The 23,930-nt window shown below is 41.3% G+C and overlaps 3 protein-coding genes and 1 long non-coding RNA gene across 4 annotated transcripts; 2 read left to right on the top strand and 2 right to left on the bottom strand.

Annotated features, from left to right (window-relative positions):
* Positions 1–1,070: 1,070 nt before the first annotated feature.
* LOC103968584 (uncharacterized) lies at positions 1,071–4,192 on the bottom strand. The gene is made up of 2 exons (XR_010480693.1): positions 3,636–4,192; positions 1,071–1,358 (listed from the first exon to the last, which is right to left on the bottom strand). It is a non-coding gene; the product is annotated as an uncharacterized LOC103968584 (long non-coding RNA).
* A 993-nt stretch (positions 4,193–5,185) lies between these two features.
* Positions 5,186–6,962, top strand: LOC135595029 (protein TIFY 9-like). The gene is made up of 6 exons (XM_065085534.1): positions 5,186–5,340; positions 5,461–5,617; positions 5,704–5,791; positions 5,904–5,985; positions 6,077–6,137; positions 6,681–6,962. Exons 1-6 carry the CDS (start codon positions 5,241–5,243, stop codon positions 6,745–6,747), a joined length of 555 nt encoding a protein of 184 aa, XP_064941606.1. The 5' UTR covers positions 5,186–5,240; the 3' UTR covers positions 6,748–6,962.
* Positions 6,963–8,586: 1,624 nt separating this feature from the next.
* On the top strand, positions 8,587–10,462 carry LOC135595027 (basic helix-loop-helix protein 80-like). Its single transcript, XM_065085533.1, has 7 exons — positions 8,587–9,034; positions 9,118–9,264; positions 9,351–9,485; positions 9,562–9,645; positions 9,740–9,841; positions 9,921–10,017; positions 10,117–10,462. The coding sequence occupies exons 1-6, from the start codon at positions 8,735–8,737 to the stop codon at positions 10,005–10,007; spliced, it is 855 nt and encodes a 284-aa protein (XP_064941605.1). The 5' UTR covers positions 8,587–8,734; the 3' UTR covers positions 10,008–10,017; positions 10,117–10,462.
* Positions 10,463–14,011: 3,549 nt separating this feature from the next.
* Positions 14,012–19,407, bottom strand: LOC135595871 (putative pentatricopeptide repeat-containing protein At5g13230, mitochondrial). The gene is made up of 3 exons (XM_065087320.1): positions 16,534–19,407; positions 16,299–16,382; positions 14,012–14,499 (listed from the first exon to the last, which is right to left on the bottom strand). Exon 1 carries the CDS (start codon positions 19,238–19,240, stop codon positions 16,742–16,744), a length of 2,499 nt encoding a protein of 832 aa, XP_064943392.1. The 5' UTR covers positions 19,241–19,407; the 3' UTR covers positions 14,012–14,499; positions 16,299–16,382; positions 16,534–16,741.
* Positions 19,408–23,930: the final 4,523 nt, after the last annotated feature.

The raw sequence follows: 23,930 nt of genomic DNA, 5'->3' as shown, positions 1-23,930 counted from the left end.
CTAAACCTTGTGGATGTGCCATAGAGCATCCTCATGAAAAAGAGTAGAGATGGACTTATCGGTATTGTATATTGTTCCATCATCAAAATTGAACGATATTTTACGTTAGGGTTCATAAGATAAAAGACAAGTATACATTAGTTCAAAAACCTCCCCTATGAACTTTTGCCAACTCATTGAAAGAAGTCATTCTCCAAACCTATTATCACAACATAACAAATCCTCTTTTCTTTTCTTTTCTTTTTAGAAAAATGAATTTTATTTTATTTTGAGAAGGCCGCGTTAAAACCGCCGTTCCCAACTCTGCTTCCGTTTTATTCTCCACCAAAACACTCCCCTAAAACACAAAAAAAACTCTTTTCTTCTTCTTCTTCTTCTTCTTCTTCAACTGCTTGCACCGACTTTCTTCGCACACCCTCCTCCTCCTCCTCTCGTATTGCATTGGTTGTGGGCTTCGCCTTCGGCGATGGCGGCTCCCAATATCGAGATGATCGCCGCCTTGTTGAGGAGCTGCTCGTTGATGAGGGGACCAGTCGCCGCCGCACCTCGCCGAGACGACCGACGAGAGCGCTGGGGGAATCACGGTGGAGCTGAACTCCGACACCGCCCTCCCGTACCACTGGGAGCAGTGCCTTGACATGCGGGTGCGATCTCCCTCCCGTCCTCCCCTCCTTAAATGCGCCTCTCCCTATCGCCAATCATTGATCATAAATGCCCAACCCTAGCCTCAAAAATGCGGTTTTGGGACCGATTCGGCCGTCAAAATCCTTCCTTTCCGCACCGCGCCCATCTCTCTCTCTCTCTCTCTCTCTCTCTCTCTCTCTCTCTCGCCAGTCGTTCCTCAGTCGCCACAGTCCCCTAACCTTTCTTAACCCTTTTCCGGCCACTCCACTTTCGATATGGCGTTTGTTTATTGATTGCTTTGGAGGCTTGTTTCTCTCTCTCTCTCTCTCTCTCTCTCTCTCTCTCTCTTCAAAACAGTCGGGCAAAATAGAAGAGATTCCCGAGGGAGGGAGAGAGGAAGAACTTGTTTCTGATCTTTTGATGCAAAGAGCTAAAGAGCGGAAACGAAGTGGAAAGAGAGATCTATCGGTCTCGTATCCATGTCACTGTTCATTTACGTGGAAGAATAAAAGAAACTGAACACAAACTCTAGCAACTCGATAGAAAAGAAATCAAAATGATAAACTCACCAGGCCCGAAATGATCTATGCCACTCTGGTGCCTTAATCTGATCCATATGGAACCAGGGAGAAGGATATATCTCATCAAATAATTCACCGTATAATGCTGAGTTGCAAACATCTCCGAGGAATGCAACCGCAATCACGCAAGGTCCTCTGCCAACTTCTACATTCCTGCATTACAAAAGAATACATTACCAAGCAACAAGATATGCAATATGTTACATAGTTAAGAGAAGTAAATCTTACTGAGAAATTGATTCAGATTTCCAGGTTCATATCCAGAATCTAAAGACACAGAGAAGCATATTACTTGGTTTTGCAAACGTTTACAAGGCAATCATTCCGAATAAAACAGCAAAAGTTCAAACATCTCATTACAAGTTACATGCCTCCTCATAAGTTTTACAAATTGTAGCTTGGAATTATTGACAACTCTCTGCACCCAGTCCCAACTATTAAGAAGACAAAGAATGCAGATGTTATCTTCGATCACTAGTTACCCGGCCTGTATGACATCAACATGGCAAAGACAAATGGTCAAGGTGCTCAAGTGAAGGAAAATTAATGTCGTAGCATAATTTGTTCCTTATGATAATTGATACATCATCTAAGCATAACAATGTATTCAATAGGCTTCTATGTAGAAGCTGCTGTAAGTGTTTATGATAAGTACCAGTCGAAACGAATATGATGCAGAAAATATCTATTAGACATCTCGTAAAATAAAATAAAAAAGGTCTCTTTTTCCAGTCAGTACATGCTTTTCATCCATGGTGGTGCATCTGCAAGCTCCTCTATGGATATAGTGGACTATGGTTTAGGCCCCCTATTTTATTCTATCTCACCGCTTCATGCCCCGAAATGCAATCTCCTGTAGCTCCGTATGGCTAAAATATTTGGATTTCTTTAAGTTCAAAACCATGGAATTCGAGTCTGACATTGCCAATGAGTTGCTTAATAGTAATGTTTAAATATGTCATGTTTTCATGCATACAAAGCAGAGAAACAAATTCTGGAAAGAACATTAAAAAGAAAATTCTGAAGGTATCACCTTGCATACCCTATTATGCCTCTCCTCTGATAATTTCTTGCCTCCTCTCAACACTTGAAATCAAGGAAACTAAAAAAGTTTCAGAACAGAGATTAAATGAGATTGTAGATCCGTGCGTGCCATGTCCATCTCTGCTTCTTCGAAACAAGATCTTATTTCTAACGCATCTTAGTTCTGATTGATCGAACAAAAAAAAGAAAATCCAAAAATTTGAGATAGCCCCTGCCCCCAAAACTAGACTAGAGCAAGTTTTGTTCCATAACCATGATGACCCTCCCTTTTGAATATCATTTTTCACTCCCAAAAAACTGAAATCTAAAGACAAATGAAAGTAAAGAAGTCAGAAGTATCATGCTAACACAAATGCCCTTTTCAGTGACTCACAAATTGGTGTCTTTCTAATAATTTCAAGTACAATCTTAACTAATTACTATGATTCCTCTTGCCCTTGAAACTCAATTCAATCTTGCTGAACAGACATTTCAGTTTGGCTGATCCATAAAAAAGATTGTTTTGGCATGGTCAGTATAAGGTCTTGCAGTCTTGGAGTGGATGCAAGGCTATGTTCTTGATAAAACAGAGATCAACTTTGCATTTCTGACATCCTTTAATATGCTTTCACTTTTCACCAAAGTTGTGTTCTTATAGTTCTGGATATCTACTAGAGCAACGGTGAGATGACACAACCAGTGTCTTTGGTGGCAAAAGAATGAAAAACCATGGGCAATTAGATTTTGCATATGCACCTTCCAGTGTTCCACTGTGCTACCAGCTCTTGGGATCTCATGCACAATTCGGAAACTGACAGAAACTAACCATAAAAAAATAAAATAACATTCTTGCAAACTTAAAGTATTACCATGTGGTAATCTTGCAATAGTCTTCAGAATATAGTCAATTTTTTTATGTTACCATGTCTTTTAAGCTTCAACATGCAAACCCAGCAAGCTGTAACACAATCCGCAGGCTTGTCAACAGTCAACTTAAGGGTCATACAGTATGTTGTTTCAGCTGGTTTTAGAAACCTACTATTTACTCTTGTTACTATCCAATTTAAAACATCAAATTGTCTATTCTCAAGACACCTAACCAAAAATAAAGATCTATTTCAGACCAAGCAAATCATAAAAGTAAACCAGATAAACATTTGGAATCAATCCAAAGGGCTCTTTCATCTGCTAAATACTGACTACAAAGAGCCGAGTTCTGGTGCATTAACTATATACATATGTGCTACATGAACTCCCCATTTTTGTTGCTCTAAGAGGAAACTAATGATGAGAACGATCTGATACCCAGTCGGGGGTGAATCCAGAATTCATATACGAATCCCAAGTCCTAACAAGAGAATTAACGTCAAGCCAAAAGTAAAGACATGAATCTGCAGCCAAAGTTACCTCCTTTTAGCCTCGCATCATCTTACTCGCTGTCCCTGCTGTCATCCTCATCCTGATCAGGGTCGACATAAACCCCCGGCGGTGGAGGTTCCCGCCGCTGCGTACTTGAAGGAAGGATGTTCTCCGGATCGACCTCCACCAACGGATCATCAACGAAATCGCTGTCATCATCTCCCTCCCCGCCACTCTCGTCTTCACTACCCACATCGCTACCGTCGTCGCTGTCCTCATCATCGGCCTCCTTATCCCCCTCTTCCTCCTCCACCACTATCCCTTTTCCCTTGTCCACAGAGGTGAGAGCTCCCGTCCCTTCATCGACAGCGGGTAGGAGGAGGTGAAGAACAGAGGCCATCTCCAGCTTTTGATGCTTCTGCTCTCGCTCGCCCTCCCCTTCCACGAGGGGTTCGAGATCACGCTTGCGCTTCATTCTGGTTCTAGGGTTCGGGAACAAGGCTCTCCATTGGTCTTGGCCATGAAAAGTTAGGGGTTTGCTCCGGGAAGACGGTGCTTGGATTGGGTCTTGTTGCGGTGGTGCCATTTTATAGTTAACCTGCGGACGTTTTTGAAATTAGAGTGTACACATTAAGAGGGTTATATATATATATATATATATATATATATATATATATATATATATATATATATATATATATATATATATATATATATATATATATATATATATATATATATATCGTATTCGACACCTGATTAAGTTCTTCCGACTTGTTAGTGATCTAAGCATCCAATGAACCTTATCGATCAACAAACATACGTTTCGCATTGGACACCTGCCTCACATGTGATGGCTTTTTTGACCTTAGAAACTTGCGGGACACCCAAACGCCACCGACCATAGTCCGCACCTCTCCCCGTTTCCCGGCCTATTCCTATCCTCCTTTCATTCGATCACTTTCCCATGCTTTGGAGTATTCGACTGTCACGTGTGCAGCAGCCCTAATAAGGGTATTTTACAGGCCCTATACGCGTCCGTGCAATCCTCCGCGAAAAATATCACAAATGCATCGTACATACGGGCGGTGACCAGACACAGCTGGTACGGGTACGGTGGCCCGAGGACTCCCAGGATCCGGTCCAACGTCGACTTCAGGGATCCCTTTTGAATCCATTACGTGGCAACTTCTGGTCCGTAGAGAAATGCCGCAGACTGCGTAGCAGAATCCGTACTACCGCGGAAGTCCCAAGGTTGTTTCGCGTTTCACCTTCCTACTCTCGACACGTGTCCGTTTCAGTAAAACACGCTGGCGTCACGTGCGTTCGATCGCCCACGACGCCCGCGTGGACACCAGCCGAACCCGCGATTCATCAAATCGCATGTCTCCATATCTCGCCCTTATGCTTTCCCAAAATTTTTAAATTACCACTCCGTTACTCGAACTCTGCAGCCGTTTGATCTCACCACCGAGTGACACCAACGGATGATATTACATCGCCAGTAGATGGGTGATTCGGGGAAGTTAAAAAACTAATGGAAGGAAGGCGCGCTGCTATTTCTCGCTGCTGCTGCTTCTGCAGTATCATTCCTCACCACGACAACAAAAATATAACGGAAATAAGCAGAGGGAGCAGCCGAAGGGAGAAGGAATGGCGAGGGGTAATACCTTGGTGGAGCTCGATTTCTTCGGGATCGAGAAGGAGATGGCGGCCAGCTTCCACGCCTTGGATCGAACAAGTCCCGCCCGAGGTCCTCCTCCGTCTCTCCCTTCTTTTTCTTAGTATATGGCCTTTTCTTGCGTTTGGCGTGTTTGTTCTCGGATCTTGTGGTCGTTCTTGATGGTTGTTTTCGTCTTGCGCTTTGGTTAAGGTAAACAACTCTCCAGGGTCAACCCCCAACTTATAAGGAGCGCGATCGCCCCCGGCCACTCATGGCCGGCCGCGACTCCACAGCCGCTTGCTGAGACCGCCATGTTCTTCCCCTCCCCGTCTTCGTCGCCGCTGCCGGTTCTGAATCCCTCCTTCCGGTTCGCCATTCTACTATTTGTCTTCAACTTTTTCTTCGTGCAAAAAACTGAATCGGATTTGTATTCTTTTCTCAAACAATTTCAAGGCCGATTTGGGAGATGTCGAAGCGAACAGCGCCGCTGACGATCTTCTACAACGGTGCGGTGGCCGTTTTCGACCTCCCAAAAGAAAGGGTTTGTTCCCCATCCCGTTCCGTTCCCCCTCTCATTCTCGCGCTCTCCGGTCTCCTTTTTCTCTCCGTTTCTTATCCAAAGAAACAGCACTAAATATTAATAAATGCTGTAGGTGGAGGTTATTTTGAAGCTGGCGGAGGACGGTAACGCGGGTAACGGCCGGAGGGAACGGTCGCTCGACGAACTTAACCGAGGTAGCCACCAAATCCAAAAACTCCTCTAACGTCGTTTAGGATGCGTTAACCGAGCATTTGCCTGAAATGGAAGCCTCTCTTCTTCGTGCAGACTCGCTACCGATGGCGCGGAGGAAGTCGCTGCAGCGATTCCTCGAGAAGCGCAAGCGAAGGTAATATAATTTATTTCACTTACAAATATCCATGCGGGTCTCGAATCCACCGTCCGTCAGTCCCTCCCGCCTTGAATCGGACCGCGGATCTCACGGCCAACGAAGTACGGGAGAGGAGTGTATTTAGTAATTAACAATAAGTTTTTATTATTATTTTCACGTGATCAGATTAATTGTTGGTGGCATGGCGAGGTCACGAGAATGGTATGTTTCAAATTATATTAACATAAGCGGGACGCACGTTCCTTCTTAACCACATGTAATATATATACATATACGAATGCACCTCAGCATGGTTGTCACTGTCCACATATTTTTACTGACGAATAATAGCTTCAATACGAAAAGGAAAATAAAACGTGAGAACAACCTATACCAACCGCATCCTACGTATTATTAATACTTTACTTTAAGTTGACTTGGAACAGATATTTACGGCAAGCGAGGAATATGTGGTGCAGATGAGACCGGACAAAGTCTAATATTTAGTAGTATGTTTTAGTATCGTTTTCATGATTCTAATGGGTTGTTTGTCATGTGCAGGATGACGGCGTCCGGGCCATTCGTCAGGGAAACTGAGGTGGCGGGTTCGTCGGAGAAGACGACTTAGGATCCCTTGTCTGGCTTCTGACATCCAACGTTGTCGTTCTTTAGTTTGCTTTGGTTTCATTGCGTTAAGGTAGAAAGGGTGGACTTAAGTTGCCGGTCCATTTTGTGCACTATGGTTCCGTATGTTTAACCTTCTTTGATGGACGTGGATGTTGACTTCAAGATTTAATTCTTCAAGACTGTGGCAATGAATACTTGCCAAGGATGTGTTTTAGCGACGAGGAGGACTATGTGTTTTCTTTGCTTGTATGAATTGCACAGAGAAAGCTGGTAAGGTCTACTTTTTCGTTTCCTACTTGCTCCTGCTGAACCTTCGTTTATATTGCTCAGAACGGAACGTCATAATTCATACCTCTAAATTTTGATCTATACCTACTGTCTGATGATCCAGTACAAGAATCATATATCAAAATCACATTTCTCCTTCTGTTTTCTTTGGTTGGCAACGAAGTACCTTTGTGTGTTCTGTTCGTGGTATTTCTTCTGTGACCAATTAGAGTTCTTTCGAACCTGAGGGCCGTCCAGAAAAATGACACCGTCGCTGTGTTTTCCTTCTCTCTCTAATGGAGTACGGCGTTGCCCACAGCTCGTGGTCATCTCCTTTGTGTATAATATCTTAATATAACCGAGACATCATTACAAGTGCGTGTGGCATGAACAAACAAATTAACTTTTCGATTTCTACAACAGTGGAAGAAGCTTCAACATAGAGATTTCTATGACAGCGCAAGAAGCTTCCGTGCAACACCGCATCGGCGAGTTGAACTTGCAGGCTTATGAAGACTCGTCCTCGACCGTTCATTTTCACAATTTTCTCTCACTCAATCACCTGATTTGATGGAATCAACTTTATGATATAACTTCTCCATGAAGTGATCTATCGAACTTGCATTCCGCCATGTTGAACATGGGCCAACAGCTATGGATACGGCCTTATCAACCGAAGCATAGCATATACGTATTATAAAATGAAAATTTATATATAATGTGATTTGACTCAAGTGCTTACTGTTCTTACCATTACTATATATAGTATCATCAATAAATGTGGCACCTAACGCCATTTGGTGATCAACGCAAGGAAACAACTGACAATGGTGATAAGATTCCTGTAGATGCGTTTCAACTTTATTATACTTTACGGGGAACAATGGACACAACAAAACTTAGACTCATCTGCATGTTTCCAACGAGGTTTAGGGTCGACAGGGAAAATATTCATCTCAATTAGGGCACCACATGTCATAGACCAATCGGATCGAGATGGTCGAGATTTTGGTCAACAATTGAGTATCGATGTTATTTCTATTCAAATTGTAAAATATTTTTTCGAGATGAACCAATTATAAAAAGCTAATCATACTATAATAATCAAGTTTAATTAATATTTACTTGATTTATTATTTTATTTTATTATTAACTTAATCGTGAGAGACAACACATTAAAAATCTCGCTCGATTTTGATCTTTATGTAAGTCGATATAAGATCAAATATATAAGATATTCTCAATCTATACGAAGTTTTGTTCCACATGGAATAAAGACAAACTAATTCAATAATTACTGACATTTTTCGTAAAAAGCTAACTTACATCCAAATATCTATAATTTTTCTGGACCAACTCAATTCAAAATATTTAAGCTTACAAAAATGACAGTGGACCATTTAGTGCTGTATCCATTATTTCGATGCAAGTCAAAATCGAGATAGGATTAATAATACTGGTAAATATCAATTTGGCTGAGCTCTCAATAGCCAATCATTCCTCTATTGACGATGGAACTGATGGAAGAGTTAATGATGGAATTGTAGGATTGAGATGGATCTCTTCCCAGCTTCTTTATAACCAGCTTAAAGACTGCCATCAGAGTCCCAACCCTGCTAACTCATTGCTGCCACTGATCTCGCTGTATCGGTCTCCTCTTTCTCGCCTCTTCTTCTTCTTCTTCTTCTTCCAGCTGTTGACATCGATTCTGTCACTGCATTATGGCTTCCTCGCATTGGGACTCTGCTTGCGTTTCAAAGACCACGGCTGAGATGCTCCTCCTCATGCCGCAGCAGCAAGTCGCAGTGGCAGCAGCAGCAGCTGCTGTCACAGACTTCGATAGCAGCAGCTCCCTTGATACTGGTACAGATGCTCCCTCGGCTGATGGAGTCATAATTAGTTCGCCATTGTCGAGTGAACTCCATGAATCTAAAAAGGTCCAGAACCAGAACCAACATGGCCGTGTGGATCGTAAAAGAAAGACCAAAGACGAGGCTAGTTTGGTCACTGGTGAATCCGAGGTAAGAACATCATCAAGTTGAACTGTTGGTAGCTTAGCTGTTTTGCTTCCTCAACACCTTGTTTCCTCTCTTTCTGTTGCTAGGGGATCAGGGATGGCAAGAGCAAGAAACAGAAGAGGCCTAAAGGTGGGTTAAAGATAACAGAGGAACTGAGGAGCTCCTCTGATGGATACGTTCATGTGAGGGCAAGGAGAGGTCAAGCAACGGACAACCACAGCCTCTCGGAAAGGGTACTACTACTACCACTATATGACACTTGACGCCATAGCTTCAGACCTCCATAATCACAAAGCTTCAAACCATGTCATGGTTTCAGGTGAGAAGGAAGAAGATTAGTGAAAGGATGAAGATGCTGCAAGGTCTTGTTCCTGGCTGTGACAAGGTCACCGGTAAAGCACTGATCCTGGATGAGATAATTAACTATGTGCAGTGCTTGCAGAACCAAGTTGAGGTAAACTGCAAATGATGTGTTGTTGATGGGCACCCCTCATGTTCTGCAATTGCTAAATCTATTAGGTTTTGTCCAGTTTCTCTCCATGAAGATTGCTTCTTTGAGCCCCGTATTATACGATTTCGACGTCGGTTTTGCCGATTGCATAAACCAGCCACAGGTGATCTGCAAACCTCATACTTCTCTTGTGTTTGTTTGGCTATCATCAGTGTATCGGGGTGATGTTAATGTGCTTGTGGCATCTGAAATCTCAGAAACTGATCACGAGAAGCACACCACAACCATTGTCCTATGTAGACCAGATGAATCACCTTCAAGCCAAAGCTTTTGACAGTGGAACCACAACCTTCTCTCAGGTTTGGTCTCTTACTCAGCTTTATCCGAATCAAGAACACAACGCAGGTAGCAAATCCTGGACATGATGATATTTTACAGGATGAAGGCAGTGCACTGCAAATGGGTGAACAAACACAAGGGTTCGTCGATCAAATAGGGTTCACCAACATGTACTCTTTTGAGTAGAGAATAAATGGTGAGTCACAAACTTGGATATCGATGATGGAATTATTATTTGCATCCTAGTTGGATTCCTAAGAGATTAATCTTCTCTTATCGTGCATTCTTACCACAGCATGTACATGGACGAAGGACAACACATCTGCAGACCCAGACAGAAGCACTCAATGTTCTTGCATCGGCTTCTGCAGTCGCAGTATCATTTCAAGACCCATGTGAAACAGTGTCTCTCTACAAGACTGCACTGTGCTGAAGGAGAGAAGGCAGAGAGAGAGCAAGGGCAAGGCAGGAAGTCAGAGAAGAGACTCAAAAATGAGGAGGCGATGTTGGCTATTTGGCCAGTGAAGTGATGCACACACATATCTGGAGACAATTTGTCATGTTAACTAGCTTGCATATGTTCTCATAAATAATATCGTATTGCTAGTTTACTGGTATCTTTCTTCTTCATTATCTGACAGTATTACACCGAGATCGAGAGAGAGAGAGAGAGAGAGAGAGAGATAAATTCTTACATCATTGCTATCACCTCTTCTCCTTCACGAGCTCGAAATCTCTGTCCACTGTACTACTTTTTGCTTGGATTCACTTCACTGTCCTGTGGAAAGTTTGTGATCCACTTTCCGGTTTGACAATGCAGCCTGCTTTTTCAAACTTCTGCGAGGATATTAGGATCAGTCCTCGTAAAGAAACTCCAAACTTATATATCCAATGGTGTTTTTTTTATTTTGTTTTTCTCTATTTTTTTGAGTCTCGATCACAATATTTTTTTTTATGAAAATACCTAAATGATAAGATTACTGATTTGAAATCTCATAGAGGATAATAAATTAATTTATATTATTTTTTTAAGTTTTTGTTTCTTAATTATATTTTTTATAGGATTATAATATTTTTGTGAAGGTGTTTAAAATATTATAACTAGGCTAATGGATATACATTGATATACAGAATATATGCCTTCAATCATGATCCAACATGTAACAGCCTCTGGCAATAAACACTCTCATTGGTTAACCATCATGTTAAGATTCATCGAGTTGATCTATTTATCAACGATATCCTCTTAAGATTATAAGAAGGTCACGAGACCTCGACTCCCTTACATTAAATATGTTTAACCTAAGAGGTATCTTTTGAGGCTCAACTAATAAAATCGTATGAACTCATCTAAAACAATTAATTCTTCGATAGTCTTCGTACACTACCGATTACTTATTGCACTTTCATAGAAATGATATCATTTAACAACAGGAAACAATATCATTTATAAATAAATGTCAAGTAATAAAAATCATTCCTGCTTTGTAGTGATTGGATAGTCGCAAGATTTCTCATGATTTAACAAATAAACATAGATATTTTGCGGTGAATGAAGCTATCCAAAATCAAATAGTTGATCTGAAAAAATATATATACGTACCAACAAACAAACAATATTGCATTATGTATATTACAAATGAGAGAATCTCTACAGTGGTATTCATTTCAAAAGAGAAAAACTTGCATTGTGATCTAAAAAATGTTGATTAATCCTGATTATTAAACATTGTTATCTCAACTTATATTCCATTTTAACAGCAGCAATCGTGTTCTACTACCACCTATTCGTTTGATAATTAACGTTTGTGTTCTTTATAATTATTTTAAAAATATATATTCAATGCACGAGAGTCTCGTCAATATGGGATGATCAATGTATATAGTTTTATTTTTATTTTTTTTTAAAAAAATATTTTTATGATTTAAATTATTATATCTTATGTTATAATAATAATAATAATAATAATAATAATAATAACCCTCCTTTTTACTGTTTTCCTTTTAAGATGTTGAATTCTGAAGAAAGAAGACGCACCCATTTAAAGGTCCTGTCGACTCGTTGCTGCCTCCGTAGTATGCGTCCAGCTCATTGTGGGTCTTCTGCTGCTTCATAATTGCTCGAGAAATCCATGCACTCATAATCATAAGGAATAGGGTACAAAGTGTTTGTTGATATGCACGTTTCCCGGAGGAGGTCCCTCCAAGGTAAAAGAAAAGGCACACTTGGTGTCAGCTTTCGAGTACCACAAAGAGGCCGACGACCATGGTTCATGCACTGTCCCTCTCCACTGTTCCTGTTGCTCTGGAGGACCAAGGATAAGATCGAATGATACGAGGGGTGGGATCCTTGTGCACGTCCACTGTTGGAGCCTGGGACTGATGTTAGACTGCGCCGGTATTGGCGGCGAGGAGGGAGCACGGCGGCATGGTGCAGGGCGTCGGGAGGCTGATGAGGGAGAGAAGCTGACGATGGACTTAATGTGGCATGGCGTACTGCTGCAGGGGCGGCTTGTCCTCGGAACAGATAAAAGAGTGACAGATCCCCCACATGGCGTTTGTTCCTGGGCCAAAGTATCAATTAGCATCCCCACTGTTCTCTTTTTTTTTCCTTTCTTTTTACCGTATGGCATTTTCGCTATTCATTTTTATCTTATAAACATCAATTTTATTCTCATTTTGAAATATTCTTAAACCCATAAATAAGTTTAGATCAATAAATCTGTTCGGATCAACCCTCCTCTTCCTCCTCCGTTTTCACCTCCATCTCCATCTCTTTCGTCCTCTCTCTTTCTCACTCAGCTTCCTTCCTTTTTATCATTTCTCACTCTACCTCGTCTTCTTATCCTTCCTCGTCCTTTTCGTTTGTCTTTTACTCCTTCGTTGCTTTCTTCATTTTTTATTACTCATAATTTATTTTAAAAAAATTTATTATACTTGAATTGTACTTGGATTATAATTAAGTTGTACTCAAGTTATACTTAATCATAGAATCTATTAAAAAATATATTAATTTAAAATTATCTTGAATTCATCATTAAATAAAAAATAGTATTTTTTATTAAAATTATCTAAAAATACATATTACTAAATTTAAAATAGGTTAGGTGATGGAGTCTAACTTAGTTCGATCTCAAATAGGAAATAGAAAATATAAAATATAAAATTTTTGTGATTCGTTTTATGGTGAATTTAAAATAATTTTAGATAATAATTAATATATTTTATGAATGAATGTAAATCAAGTGTAACAACTCTTCTAAGTAATTCATAATAATTTTATATAAAAATTAATATTTTGTTGAGGATAATTCCTTATAGTTTTTAGTTTTATGATAAATTTAAGATAATTTTATATATAAATTAATATATCTTTTAATATGTTATGAGTATAACTCAAATGTAATGAACTCTTTTGAGCAAACTATAAGGAAGAGGATGAGACGAGGGATTAGAAATAGTGGAAGAGTAGAAGAAAGCAAAGGAGAAGAAGGAGAGCGAAGTGAGAGGAGACGAGACTAAAACGAAGAGAAGGAAAAGGCGACGAAGAAAAAGGAAGAGATGGTAAAAGGGAATGAGAAGGAGGTGAATTGATAAAACCGAACCAGATTAATAAAAAAGAAAATCAAACCATAAATTTTATATAAATTTCAATATAATTTAATCTAAAGAATGAGAGTATTTTTGTTCAAATTTGAAAAAGGAAAAGAAAAAAAAGAGGTGTCATCCGATAAAAATGAATAATGAAGACACCAAAAAATAATAGTTGGAACAAATTGACCTTGTTCTTTTGTCTTCACCACTTTGAATCCGTTCCTCTTAGGAGCCTTCAAATATCATCACCATCTTTTCTACTCTGTCTGTAAGAGTTACTAGTGCGGTCTGCAGCATGCTATATCCATGACAAGAACCAGCATTGTCCAATATGTTTGGAGAAAGATTCCACCAGTAATGAAACAGTGCCTCTCACATCCACAGATGCAAAGGTTGCATGGCCTGGTGATTGCTTAAGAAAATGATGCACTGGTATGATTCAATATAAGCCAGTTGCCAAAGGGAGAAGGATTTGGAGCACAAAAGCCAGTATAATTATCTCCACATTTCATATTCTTGATCTTTTCTGCAATCCAGATAATAATTCATTTCCTTCACAAAGTGGAAATATAGGTACCAATTGAGCAATGAGTCTCTTGAAGGAAGCTTGGCAGTGTCAATTTACTGCTAAGAAGATGTTTATGGTACAGAAGAAAGAACTTATATCATAAATTTTACAAATCATCAACTGCTAAACGTTTAAATGTGTCATCCCTCGTACTTCTTACCATCTTAAATGATCGCAAACTAAATTGTGATGCATAAATCCACAAGGAGACTCATAGACAGGACATAAACACTTGAGCTTTCGAGGGGTCATGCTGCTCTGGGAGGCCATGGAATGCTACTCTGATGGCATGTGATTTTCTGATTACATAGGCAACCTGTCTTTGCAGATGACCATGCTCCATGTTTCTTCATGTCTGATTCCTCCAAATGGCTTGCTTTCTTATAATGGTGTGCTCATTTTGCCGAATTGTTGCTGGATGTGGTAGCAGAAACAACTGTAGCAACTATAGGTCATCAGTTGGGATGTCGAACCATCTGGGCCTCTTGGGAGTGGTTCAAAGCATTAAGGCTGCTTCTGTTGACATATAAGAACACATAAATAGAATTAACACGGTATTAACAGTGGCCTCTGCTTACCAAGACAAGCAATACCTATGCATAGGCAATAACATCTGCGAAGCAGTTGATTTTAACGGTTACATTAGTTCTTGACACCTTTATGATGACAATCGCAACTCCTCAGAACTGAGGGCTGGACAAACTTTTTGATACGAAAGTGTTTCTGTAGGTGGCACCCTTCTAAAGAGAGAAGAAAGAAATGTCAAAGAATGAGAGAAAAAAGGTTCAAACACACATATCGGGTGACAGTTTTTTTGTGGTTCCATGACCTAAACAAGGTTTTACATCTAGACAGTTGTGACATACTGACTTCACATGTAATTTTCCTCTGCAGCCTTCAACAGTGAAGGCCTACTTAGAAGTTGAAAAAGCAAAGTCACAAGTTACTAATAGACACACATTACAAAATAAATACTTGATTAATTCAACGTGACTTTACTTGCAGCTGCAACAACTAGAACAAATTCTTTTATCCAAGGAATAGAGTAAAGATTGCTGGAATTCATAAATGTCAACTAAGATACATCTTTGAAATGTATACCAAATAGAAGTGCAAGAGGGAAAGAACAAGGTCCAGTGGTCTCTTCATGGCAGTTTATCAAATCAGCTTACTAACTCTTCATTTGTTTGGCACAGCATGAGGCCATTTGCAACCTACTAGTTTTGTATAAAAAATGGCACTTTATCAATATTTCTCGCAGAAGATATACCATGAAGGAAAAAATAATTAATGAACCACCAATGAAGGAAATAATTTACCGTTGCTTTGGGGCAGGAAGTAAATGGAAATGGACTGTGGTCATGAAAACCTCTTTATGCTTCCAGATAAGTATAAAAAAAGCATTCGGCATTACTTAATTCCAAGAAAATAGATGACCGTAAGTTCTAGAAAATTTCTGCTTTTATTGTTTTTCTTTAGTAATATCAAGAATCCTTCATAAAGCTATCATTACAAAACTGCAAAATTCACTCAGTTGAAAGAGGCTAAGCTATACCACTCGAAATTTCCTTCTGGCATGATTCTGATCTTCTATGAGGTGCATTTGCCATGATAACTTAATTCCATAATTCATACAACAGTAAGCATGATGAACTCAACGATATATAGTTTGGACTCATAGTGGATGAAGGACACTACTCAGGCTTCAGTTCTTTCTTTCCCTTTTCCACCTTTGATTTTTCTTGATAGTCATAAAAAGCTTAATGGGCTAGTATGGACCAGATTTAGTTAAATAGAAATATGGTACTCACAGTATAAATCAACTTGTAATAAGTCCTGTAAGGCATGCATAGGTTTATGAATCAAAACTGGAAGAGAACATGAAAAGGAAGAATCCATCGGGGAACATTTAGCTTGCATAAATGTAATGTTAGCAAGATTTGTGTTTGATGACTAAATAAGAATATTCCCAAGTATACATATGCAACATTAATAAAGCCTATGACTATTTTTCAACAGAAGTAACAGAAAGCAGGCATCAAGGTTGATAAAAAAGCCTTTTTGTTATGGAAGAAAATTCATATATTCCCTGTATTGGATATCCACTGATAGTGATATGATGTATCTCTAGTGAATTCACAGCTCAAGAGGAAAACATAGGTGAAGAATCAATAAAATGAGATGAAGAATGCCCACCTTTCACATACATGCAAAAAAGAGAGGAGGGATGAAGATGGAAGGCAGAAAAAGCATATGTGGAAAAAAAAAGGATATGCTACATAAAATCAAATGACAAAAAGGTAAAACTGGCATACCTATAGTGGTGCAAGTTAATAAGTCACCAAGGAAGAATCTCTGAAGAAATATGCCACTCTGGTGATCCATGTTTAGAGTTGGACCTAACAAAGAGAGAGAAAAGAGAAGTATTATGAGCAGCAGTTTTTAAGCCAAAAAGGACTCTCTAATGGTGGGGGTTTACAGAGAAAGTTTACACAATAATGATAACATAAACTAGGGTAAAATATACACATCACACAGTAATGTTCTTACCATAACAAATCAAGCGAAAAGTTCTTGTTTATTCTAATGCAATTCACATGCACTCTCAACTACAAGCATCCTTTCTGATAGGAAATTTTGATATGTAAAAGCAACATATCATGAAAGTGCACATTCCACATTTTCCCCTTATATTTGCTGACATGTGGAATTTTCTTTTCTCGTCTGCAATTGCTAGCCTCTTCCAGGCACATAAGCATCACCAATAATCACCACAGGAACAAGTTCCATCTTCAAAATGATGAAAGCGATTAATATCTCTCACAGTGATATCCCGCTGAATGACTTTAGATATTACTTTGAATGCAGCATGACAATCTTGGCAGAAACGGAGATTCTTGATTATACAAATTGGGCTTCCAGGTGGAAGTCTTATAACCGCAAATGCCAAGGCCAACCTCTCACTATGCACCCATACAATTCGTTCTTTTTTATCATCATCAATATCATGCAATACCACATTAACGTCCGGAACATAACCTGCTCTGTTAACTTTAATATGTAACCATTCTAGCATAGCATTGATCGCCCTAGTGTCAGGATGTGAGTAATCTCCCATGCAAAAGGAGTGAATTTCACCATGAAACTCAATCCAGCTACGACCAGGTTCCTTTTTCACTCCTTTGGCTCTCATGGATTTCCTGACAAGAGCCACATGATCCCAACTTTTTCCTGCAGCATACAAGTTTGACATTAAGACATATGTTGTCTCATCCTGAGGTTCCATCTCAAGTATCCTTTCCGCACACAGGTTCCCTAGCTCAATATTTTTGTGAATCAAACAACCACCAAGTAGTGCACGCCAGACCATAACACTAGGTTTTACTGTCATCCGGTCAATAAATTCCTTCGCTTCATTCAGACGACCAGAACGCCCTAAAAGGCTGGCCATGCAAGTATAATGTTCCATACTTGGCACAATGCCATAATCCTCAGCCATAGAGTTAAAATAAGACAGACCTTGGTCCACTAAACCCACATTACTGCATGCTGATAAGACACCGACGAAAGTCACACCATTGGGCTCAACCTTGTTGTCCCTCATCTTTTTGAACAGGCCTAAGGCATTGGTACCTAAGCCATGTAGTGCATATCCACAGATCAAAGCATTCCAAGATATCAAATCACATTCCTTCATTACATCAAAGACCTTGTGAGCATCTTTGATGCTCCCACATTTGGCATATGTATCTATTAGAGAATTACTAACAACAGCATCGTCACTTAGTGTGGTCTTTGCAATCAATGAATGAACCTGCCTTGCCTGCTCGATGGCAGCTATGCTCACACAAGCTTGAAGTGCACTAGAGTAGGTGACTTGAGATTTTGGTACTTGAGCAACATGCATCTGACTAAAGAGTTTCAATGCCTCCTCACCAAAGCCTAGTTGCATATAACCTACAATGAGTGTGTTCCAACTCACATCATTGCTATTGGACAAGTCTGAGAAAATAACCATTGATGCATCCATATTCCCACACTTAGCATAAAGATTAATTAGAGGATTTGCAACAAAAATCTCTGTATCAAGACCTATCTTAACAACACGGCCATGGACTTGCCTTCCCATGTCCAAGCCTCTACTGTTTGCACAAGCTTGTAAAACACTAGAAAAACTGTATTCATTGGGCTCTACTGGGACCCTCATCATCCGCATGAAAATCGCCAATGCCTCTTCATTTTGATCAATTTGTGCATAACGTGCAATCATAAAACTCCAAAGGATCACATCAATCTGGGGAACTGCCTCAAAAATTGCACGAGCATCCTTGATGTCCCCATATTTTGCATACACATCAAGCAGTGAACCACCCACATAAGGGTCCAACTCATAGCAAGTTTTAATTGAACAACCATGTATACTCTTTCCCAATGTTAATGATGAAAGGGAGACAGATGCCTTGATCAGGCTAGTAAGCGTGATGTTGTTTGGTCTCAAGCCAGAAATGGTCATCCTAGAGAATAGTTGCAAGGCATCCTCAGCACAATCATTATCAGCATAGCAAGAAATCATCCCTGTCCAAGCAACAATGTCTTTTTCGACAATCCCATCAAAAACCTTTCTTGCCTCATCGACATAACCACATAGCGAATAAGTATCAAGTAAAGCGGCACCAACATACGCATTTGACTCATGACCAAGCCTACAAATGCAGGCGTGCACATGACGACCAAGCTCTGGCAGCTCCATAACAACAAATAGCTTTAAAACTGTGGTGAACACGAACTGGTTAAGTTGGTGGCCTTCTCTATGAAGCCTGTGAAAAAGCTGCACTGCTTCAATGAGCTTGCCGCACTTGGAATAAGCCTGAATTAAGGTGACGAAAGAAACCATATTTCTTTCGGGCATTTCTGCAAACAATAGACACGCATCGTCTACAATATCAAATTTTGCATACATGTTCAGCAAGATATTTAGGCAGAACAAATCCAAACAGCCGCCATGTTTCAGGGAATGACAGTGAACAGCTCTTCCTCTAACATGATCGACTTCGGCAATGCATTCCTGAAATGCTCGTGCATAAGCATAAGAATCGAACACCGGTGACCGGCCAATATAATCCTCTCCTTCTACAGCATATAATGCGGCGCTCGACAGAGAGCTACGCCGACGGAGGTGAGCCGAAGAAGTGTTTCGTTGGACAAACGAGAAGACTGGCCAAAATTTGGGTCCCCTGAGCCGCAAAAATCTGATCATAACGCTGAAAACAATGGGGAGAATGAGAAAAGGCGTAGATCAGATCCCAATCAATCTTCATAGTGTTTGAGCGGAATTAGACTATTTCGCATCTCGACGCAGTGGCCTCCGGCAGCGCAGCAAAAGCGGCGACGGCCGGAAGAGTTCGAAGAGCTCGGGAAATTGTTGCGGGTATATTCTCATAAACAGCCCTATATATATATATATATATATATATATATATATATATATACATAATCGCTTCTTCGACACATAATTACATTCGTATCAAATTAATAATCTAAATTTCAGCATCATAAAATTCATAAATGAATACTAATTAAACAATTGAAAATAACGATATTTAAAAATAAAATAAATATCGAAAAAAATCACAGCCATAATATGGCTGATGACCGAAGGGGACCCACGCACCAGATAGAGATTGCCAACGTGGACCTCTCAACATTTCAAATGTGGATGATTGCACCGTTCCCCGCTCACCCTCCCCCCCTTGCTGTTTCCTCTACCTCGACTCCTGTCTCCTCCATTCCCTCCGGTTCCAATGGCTGCTGTATCTGCTGCCACTTTGACGCCTTGATCCTTGAAGCCAGCGAGGCAGAGCAACTAGGTGACATACTCTTCTTCTGGAAGACTCGTTCGCATGAATGCTTCTGCAGTAGTCCTTTCGGAGTCCAATTGTAGCAACTATCAAAGCAAGTTTATACTCTCGCACAAACCTGGGGAATATTATTTGTTTGAAAGGGCTCATTTTTACGGCATTCTACTCGTTGTAAGCACAGTATGCTTTAGATACGATACTTTTTGTTGACTATAAATTTAACGTTTGAAATGATCTCTACAGCCTGATGACCGTGAGTGATGCAGACAAATGGGATGATCTCCAGTGAAGCTCGTCTCTTTCACATCTGCTGCATGGTATCGTCTTGTCTTTGTTCTTCCACATCTTTTCAGCTCTTTTTTGTTGTTGTTCTTCTTCTTGCTGCTAATGCGTGGGAAGAACATGACATTAAAGATTCTTTCTTTGGAGCGGATTCACTGAACATGGTACTGTGGCTCATCTAAATCATATCCACCCATGTCTTCTGCACTGCGTACTTTCCCATTGCCGCAGATGGCATGACCTGAGGTTTCAGGTGGAGATCGTGATGTGCACCGAGGAGCAGTTTGGCATCAACATCGAGGAAGACAATTCCCAGAACCATCACCAGGGTTCAAGAAGCAGCAGAACTGATAGAGAAGCTGCTGGTTGAGCAGAAAGCCGGGGCGCAGTCCAGTGAACAAAGCTTCCGTTGACGCTATTGATCGGTTCACGGACATGATTTGTTCTTCGTTCTTCCATTCATTTGGTGCTCGTGCGAAAGAAGTCTGTGATGCTTTCAGAGAATAGAATCACCAATAGATTATTCTTTGCTTAACAAAGTAGATCATCTGATTCTAAATTCATATTCACATGATCTTTTTTTTCCTTTAAATCTGACATAATAATTGGCTAATTCTTGCATTAATACGTACGTGATCAGGGTATCTCCCTCTCCGTCCCCCTAATGTTTACTTTACCCGTCTGCGCTCCCTCGTCTCACTCGTGGGGCTATTGATGCCGCTAATAAAGATGAACGGGTGACGCTTCAAACGGCTACTAGCAGAAAACTTCTCTTCTGCAATAAATTCGTCGAAAACGCTCCATCGATTCGAAGACTCAAATAAAAAGGAAAATTTCTTTGATTGCTAACAAGTCATCCTGGCATCGCTGTTCCACCCTATGCCTTTATATAATCTCTTTGGAATGGATGCTGTGTATACTTGGTGGTGGAATGGTCACAACGGCTCACCCCAATCTCCATGGCTTCAATCAGAACTATCAGGTTTCTGCTGACCCGATTAGGTTCTTGTGCTGCATCTGTTCCTTATCCTTGAATTCTATGCTAATACTCTCGTTGCACTTATTGGACAATGTGTTTTCTGAAGAAACATGTTGACGATTGAGGTGGATTGATACAGCCTTTGATGTTTGATGCAGAGTACGAAGAAACCATGTCAGCTTTGTTGGCAGTCATAAAACAAGAGGATGATGATTCCTCTGCTCAGGGAGAATAGGTCCACCGCCCAGAGAAACCAGAGTTACATTGTCCGTTGGCAGAACGTTTCAGCCAAGCTTCTGCTCGATCCTCACTTCGTCAGCCCCCATGCAACAGCTTTACGACGCCCATGGCGTCAGCAAAGCTGTCATGTCGTAGCCATCTGATTCATACCCTGAATCCACTGTGGAAGATCCTGAACTTGAGATGCACCACAAACATGTCTTTCCTGCACATGAAACGAGTACAGAAGACGTGGATGGAGCATCCACTGTGCTCCAATCCTTCGTGCAAACAACGTAGAGGAAAACTGTAGGCAGTTGAATGAATTGACGAGAAGGAACGAGGGGAAGAGAGAAGCAATAAAAGATCTGTGGAGTCAGAACGAGAAGAAGTTGATGGAAGACAATGGGTCTCTTCATCTGAGACTCCAAAAGCTAACATGTGAAACCGAGGCACGGAACCGTTCGACGTCTTTTGCTCTCATTTCCAAGCACAGTGCACCTCTCTCCAAGCTGAAGGCTCTTTTTCACGATCGCATTTGGTGCTACGGATTCACCATAATGTCGTATGTTCTGTTCTTTCCTCCCAACAACTCACAAGCATTTGCTGTCGTTTAGATCCTTTTTTCATATGAATGATCCAATCCAGTGAACGCCACGTAGTCATTTGAGTTCCCAATATTGTACTCAAATCAAATCTATGTTTGAGATTGAATAGCCATCGATGTTCGTGGATCGAAGTAGCTCGGCTAATGGGCCGAGCCTCACTAACACCGGCCTTTTCCAATTATTCATGTCGATGAGTGGTTCCTTCACGGTCATCGACCCAAACAGGATCTACTGGTGCAGCAGCAGGTGCAGCAGCGACGCCATGGACCACCCTAGGGAGCTCTCTCGCTGACCGAATGCCCAATAGCCATTCCTCCGTTGAACAGGCGACAGATACGAAGGGTAGATGGAGGTCAAGGAAAGGGGGTCAAAGTGGGGCGAGGGGACGGGACCCACCGGGGGAATTGGTCGCCGCGTCATCGGCAACCCCATCACCGCACGCCACATCCCGCTTTTGCATTCTGTCTCCCACCCCGCACTGCGCTGGAAATGATGGCGGCCATCTGACAGCATTATCACAGGGGGCCGAAAAGTAAAAAAAGCGAAAAGAAGGGGGACCGAAAAGCCAATGGCAATAAAGAACCCGGTTCGGCCCGGTTCACGTTACCCAAGGTGACCCCATCCCGACCGCTGTTGAGTCATGCAACCCCTTTTGTTGGAATCATTATGTTGTCAGCCCCTCCCCTCGATGCCATGCCAATCTTTTGGTGTGGTTACTGTCTCCGGTTATGCCATTCATTCGCTGGTAAATGTTGAACCGGATTGTGACTGGGATCAAAAGTTGAAGCAGCAGAAGGGAAGAGAAACACCAAAAGCCTTCTCCTCCTTTGCTTTCTTCGCAAGGCTCCAAGAGGAAGAGCCGAAGGGTAGCGTTCGACTCCCCACATATCCCAAACCTCACGCTACTCACATACACTGATGATGAAGAGAATGCAAGTGTTTGCATGTTTGGGGAATCGGGTTAAGGCTCCTTGCAGAGGTTGCCTGTAGCAGGAGGTGTGACCGATTGATGGTTTCGAATTCCAGGCGAGGACTGGTCCCTTCGTCCATGCCAGCTGACCACTGGGTAAAGTTTGCAGGAGAGCACACACGAATACAAATCGAAACGAACAAGCAATCTTTGTCTCGTTGGTGGCGAGTGTTTGATCCTTTCCTATAACTTGTTCTAATCGATCGGGCGAGAGAGTCTGGAGATTCGTTTAGCCACTGCTACTGCATCAGCACAGAGGAAGAGAGCAACGCTACAGTGAACAAATGAGCAGCAGCGACTGTGGAGATTCCCACGCCATATCATTCTCGCATGTGTGCATGAACAAATTAACACCAGGAACCATGTCGTGTCCTCTTGCTTCGAAGGAGAGCGAGAGAGAGCCGGTGACGTCCTTGACCGCTAGCTTTGCAGACGACTGCCATCGTCATCGGAGAGCGCAGCCTTGTGGGATTACATCTGACAGAGCCAAGACAAAAACCCACCTGTCAATCATCCATCGAGATGATGATGATAGGATGGAGGGAGGGTGATACGGCAGCGGCTACAGTTTTTGCTGCAGGATTTACCTCTGAGGAAAACTGTGGGGCGATTCTCTTTTCTCAGGGTGCCAGTTTAATGTTCGGATTGTTCTCATTGGCGTTTGGCAAGTTGCAGAAACACAGCCGGTGTTTTCTTCTCGGATCGTCGATCATCTTTCCGGCCGAGTTTGCATGAAAGCTGAAGTTAAATTCAAGATGAATTTGAAGTACATCAACAATTATTGCGAGCTTCAAAGTTCACGAGAAGATTTCGCTGAAAAAACAATTTCTCTTCTGCCGAGGCGTGGGTCCCACGGTCAGGCAGGCGACTAAGAGAACCACGTGGGAAGGGGAAAAGCACGGGGACGTCTCCTCGGTACGTATATCTCGAGTCTGCTACTACGCGCACCAAGCGTTCGAAGCACGTATGTAAGTGTTCTTCTTCCCGGAGACAAACAGCACCGAGGTACATAATAATGGTGGCATCTTTTC

This window comes from Musa acuminata, chromosome BXJ1-10, assembly GCF_036884655.1.
Source record: "Musa acuminata AAA Group cultivar baxijiao chromosome BXJ1-10, Cavendish_Baxijiao_AAA, whole genome shotgun sequence".
In the NCBI taxonomy this organism is placed as follows: Eukaryota; Viridiplantae; Streptophyta; class Magnoliopsida; order Zingiberales; family Musaceae; genus Musa; species Musa acuminata.
The sequence above is the reverse complement of the archived record's forward strand: the minus strand, read 5'-3'. Positions and strand labels throughout refer to the sequence as shown.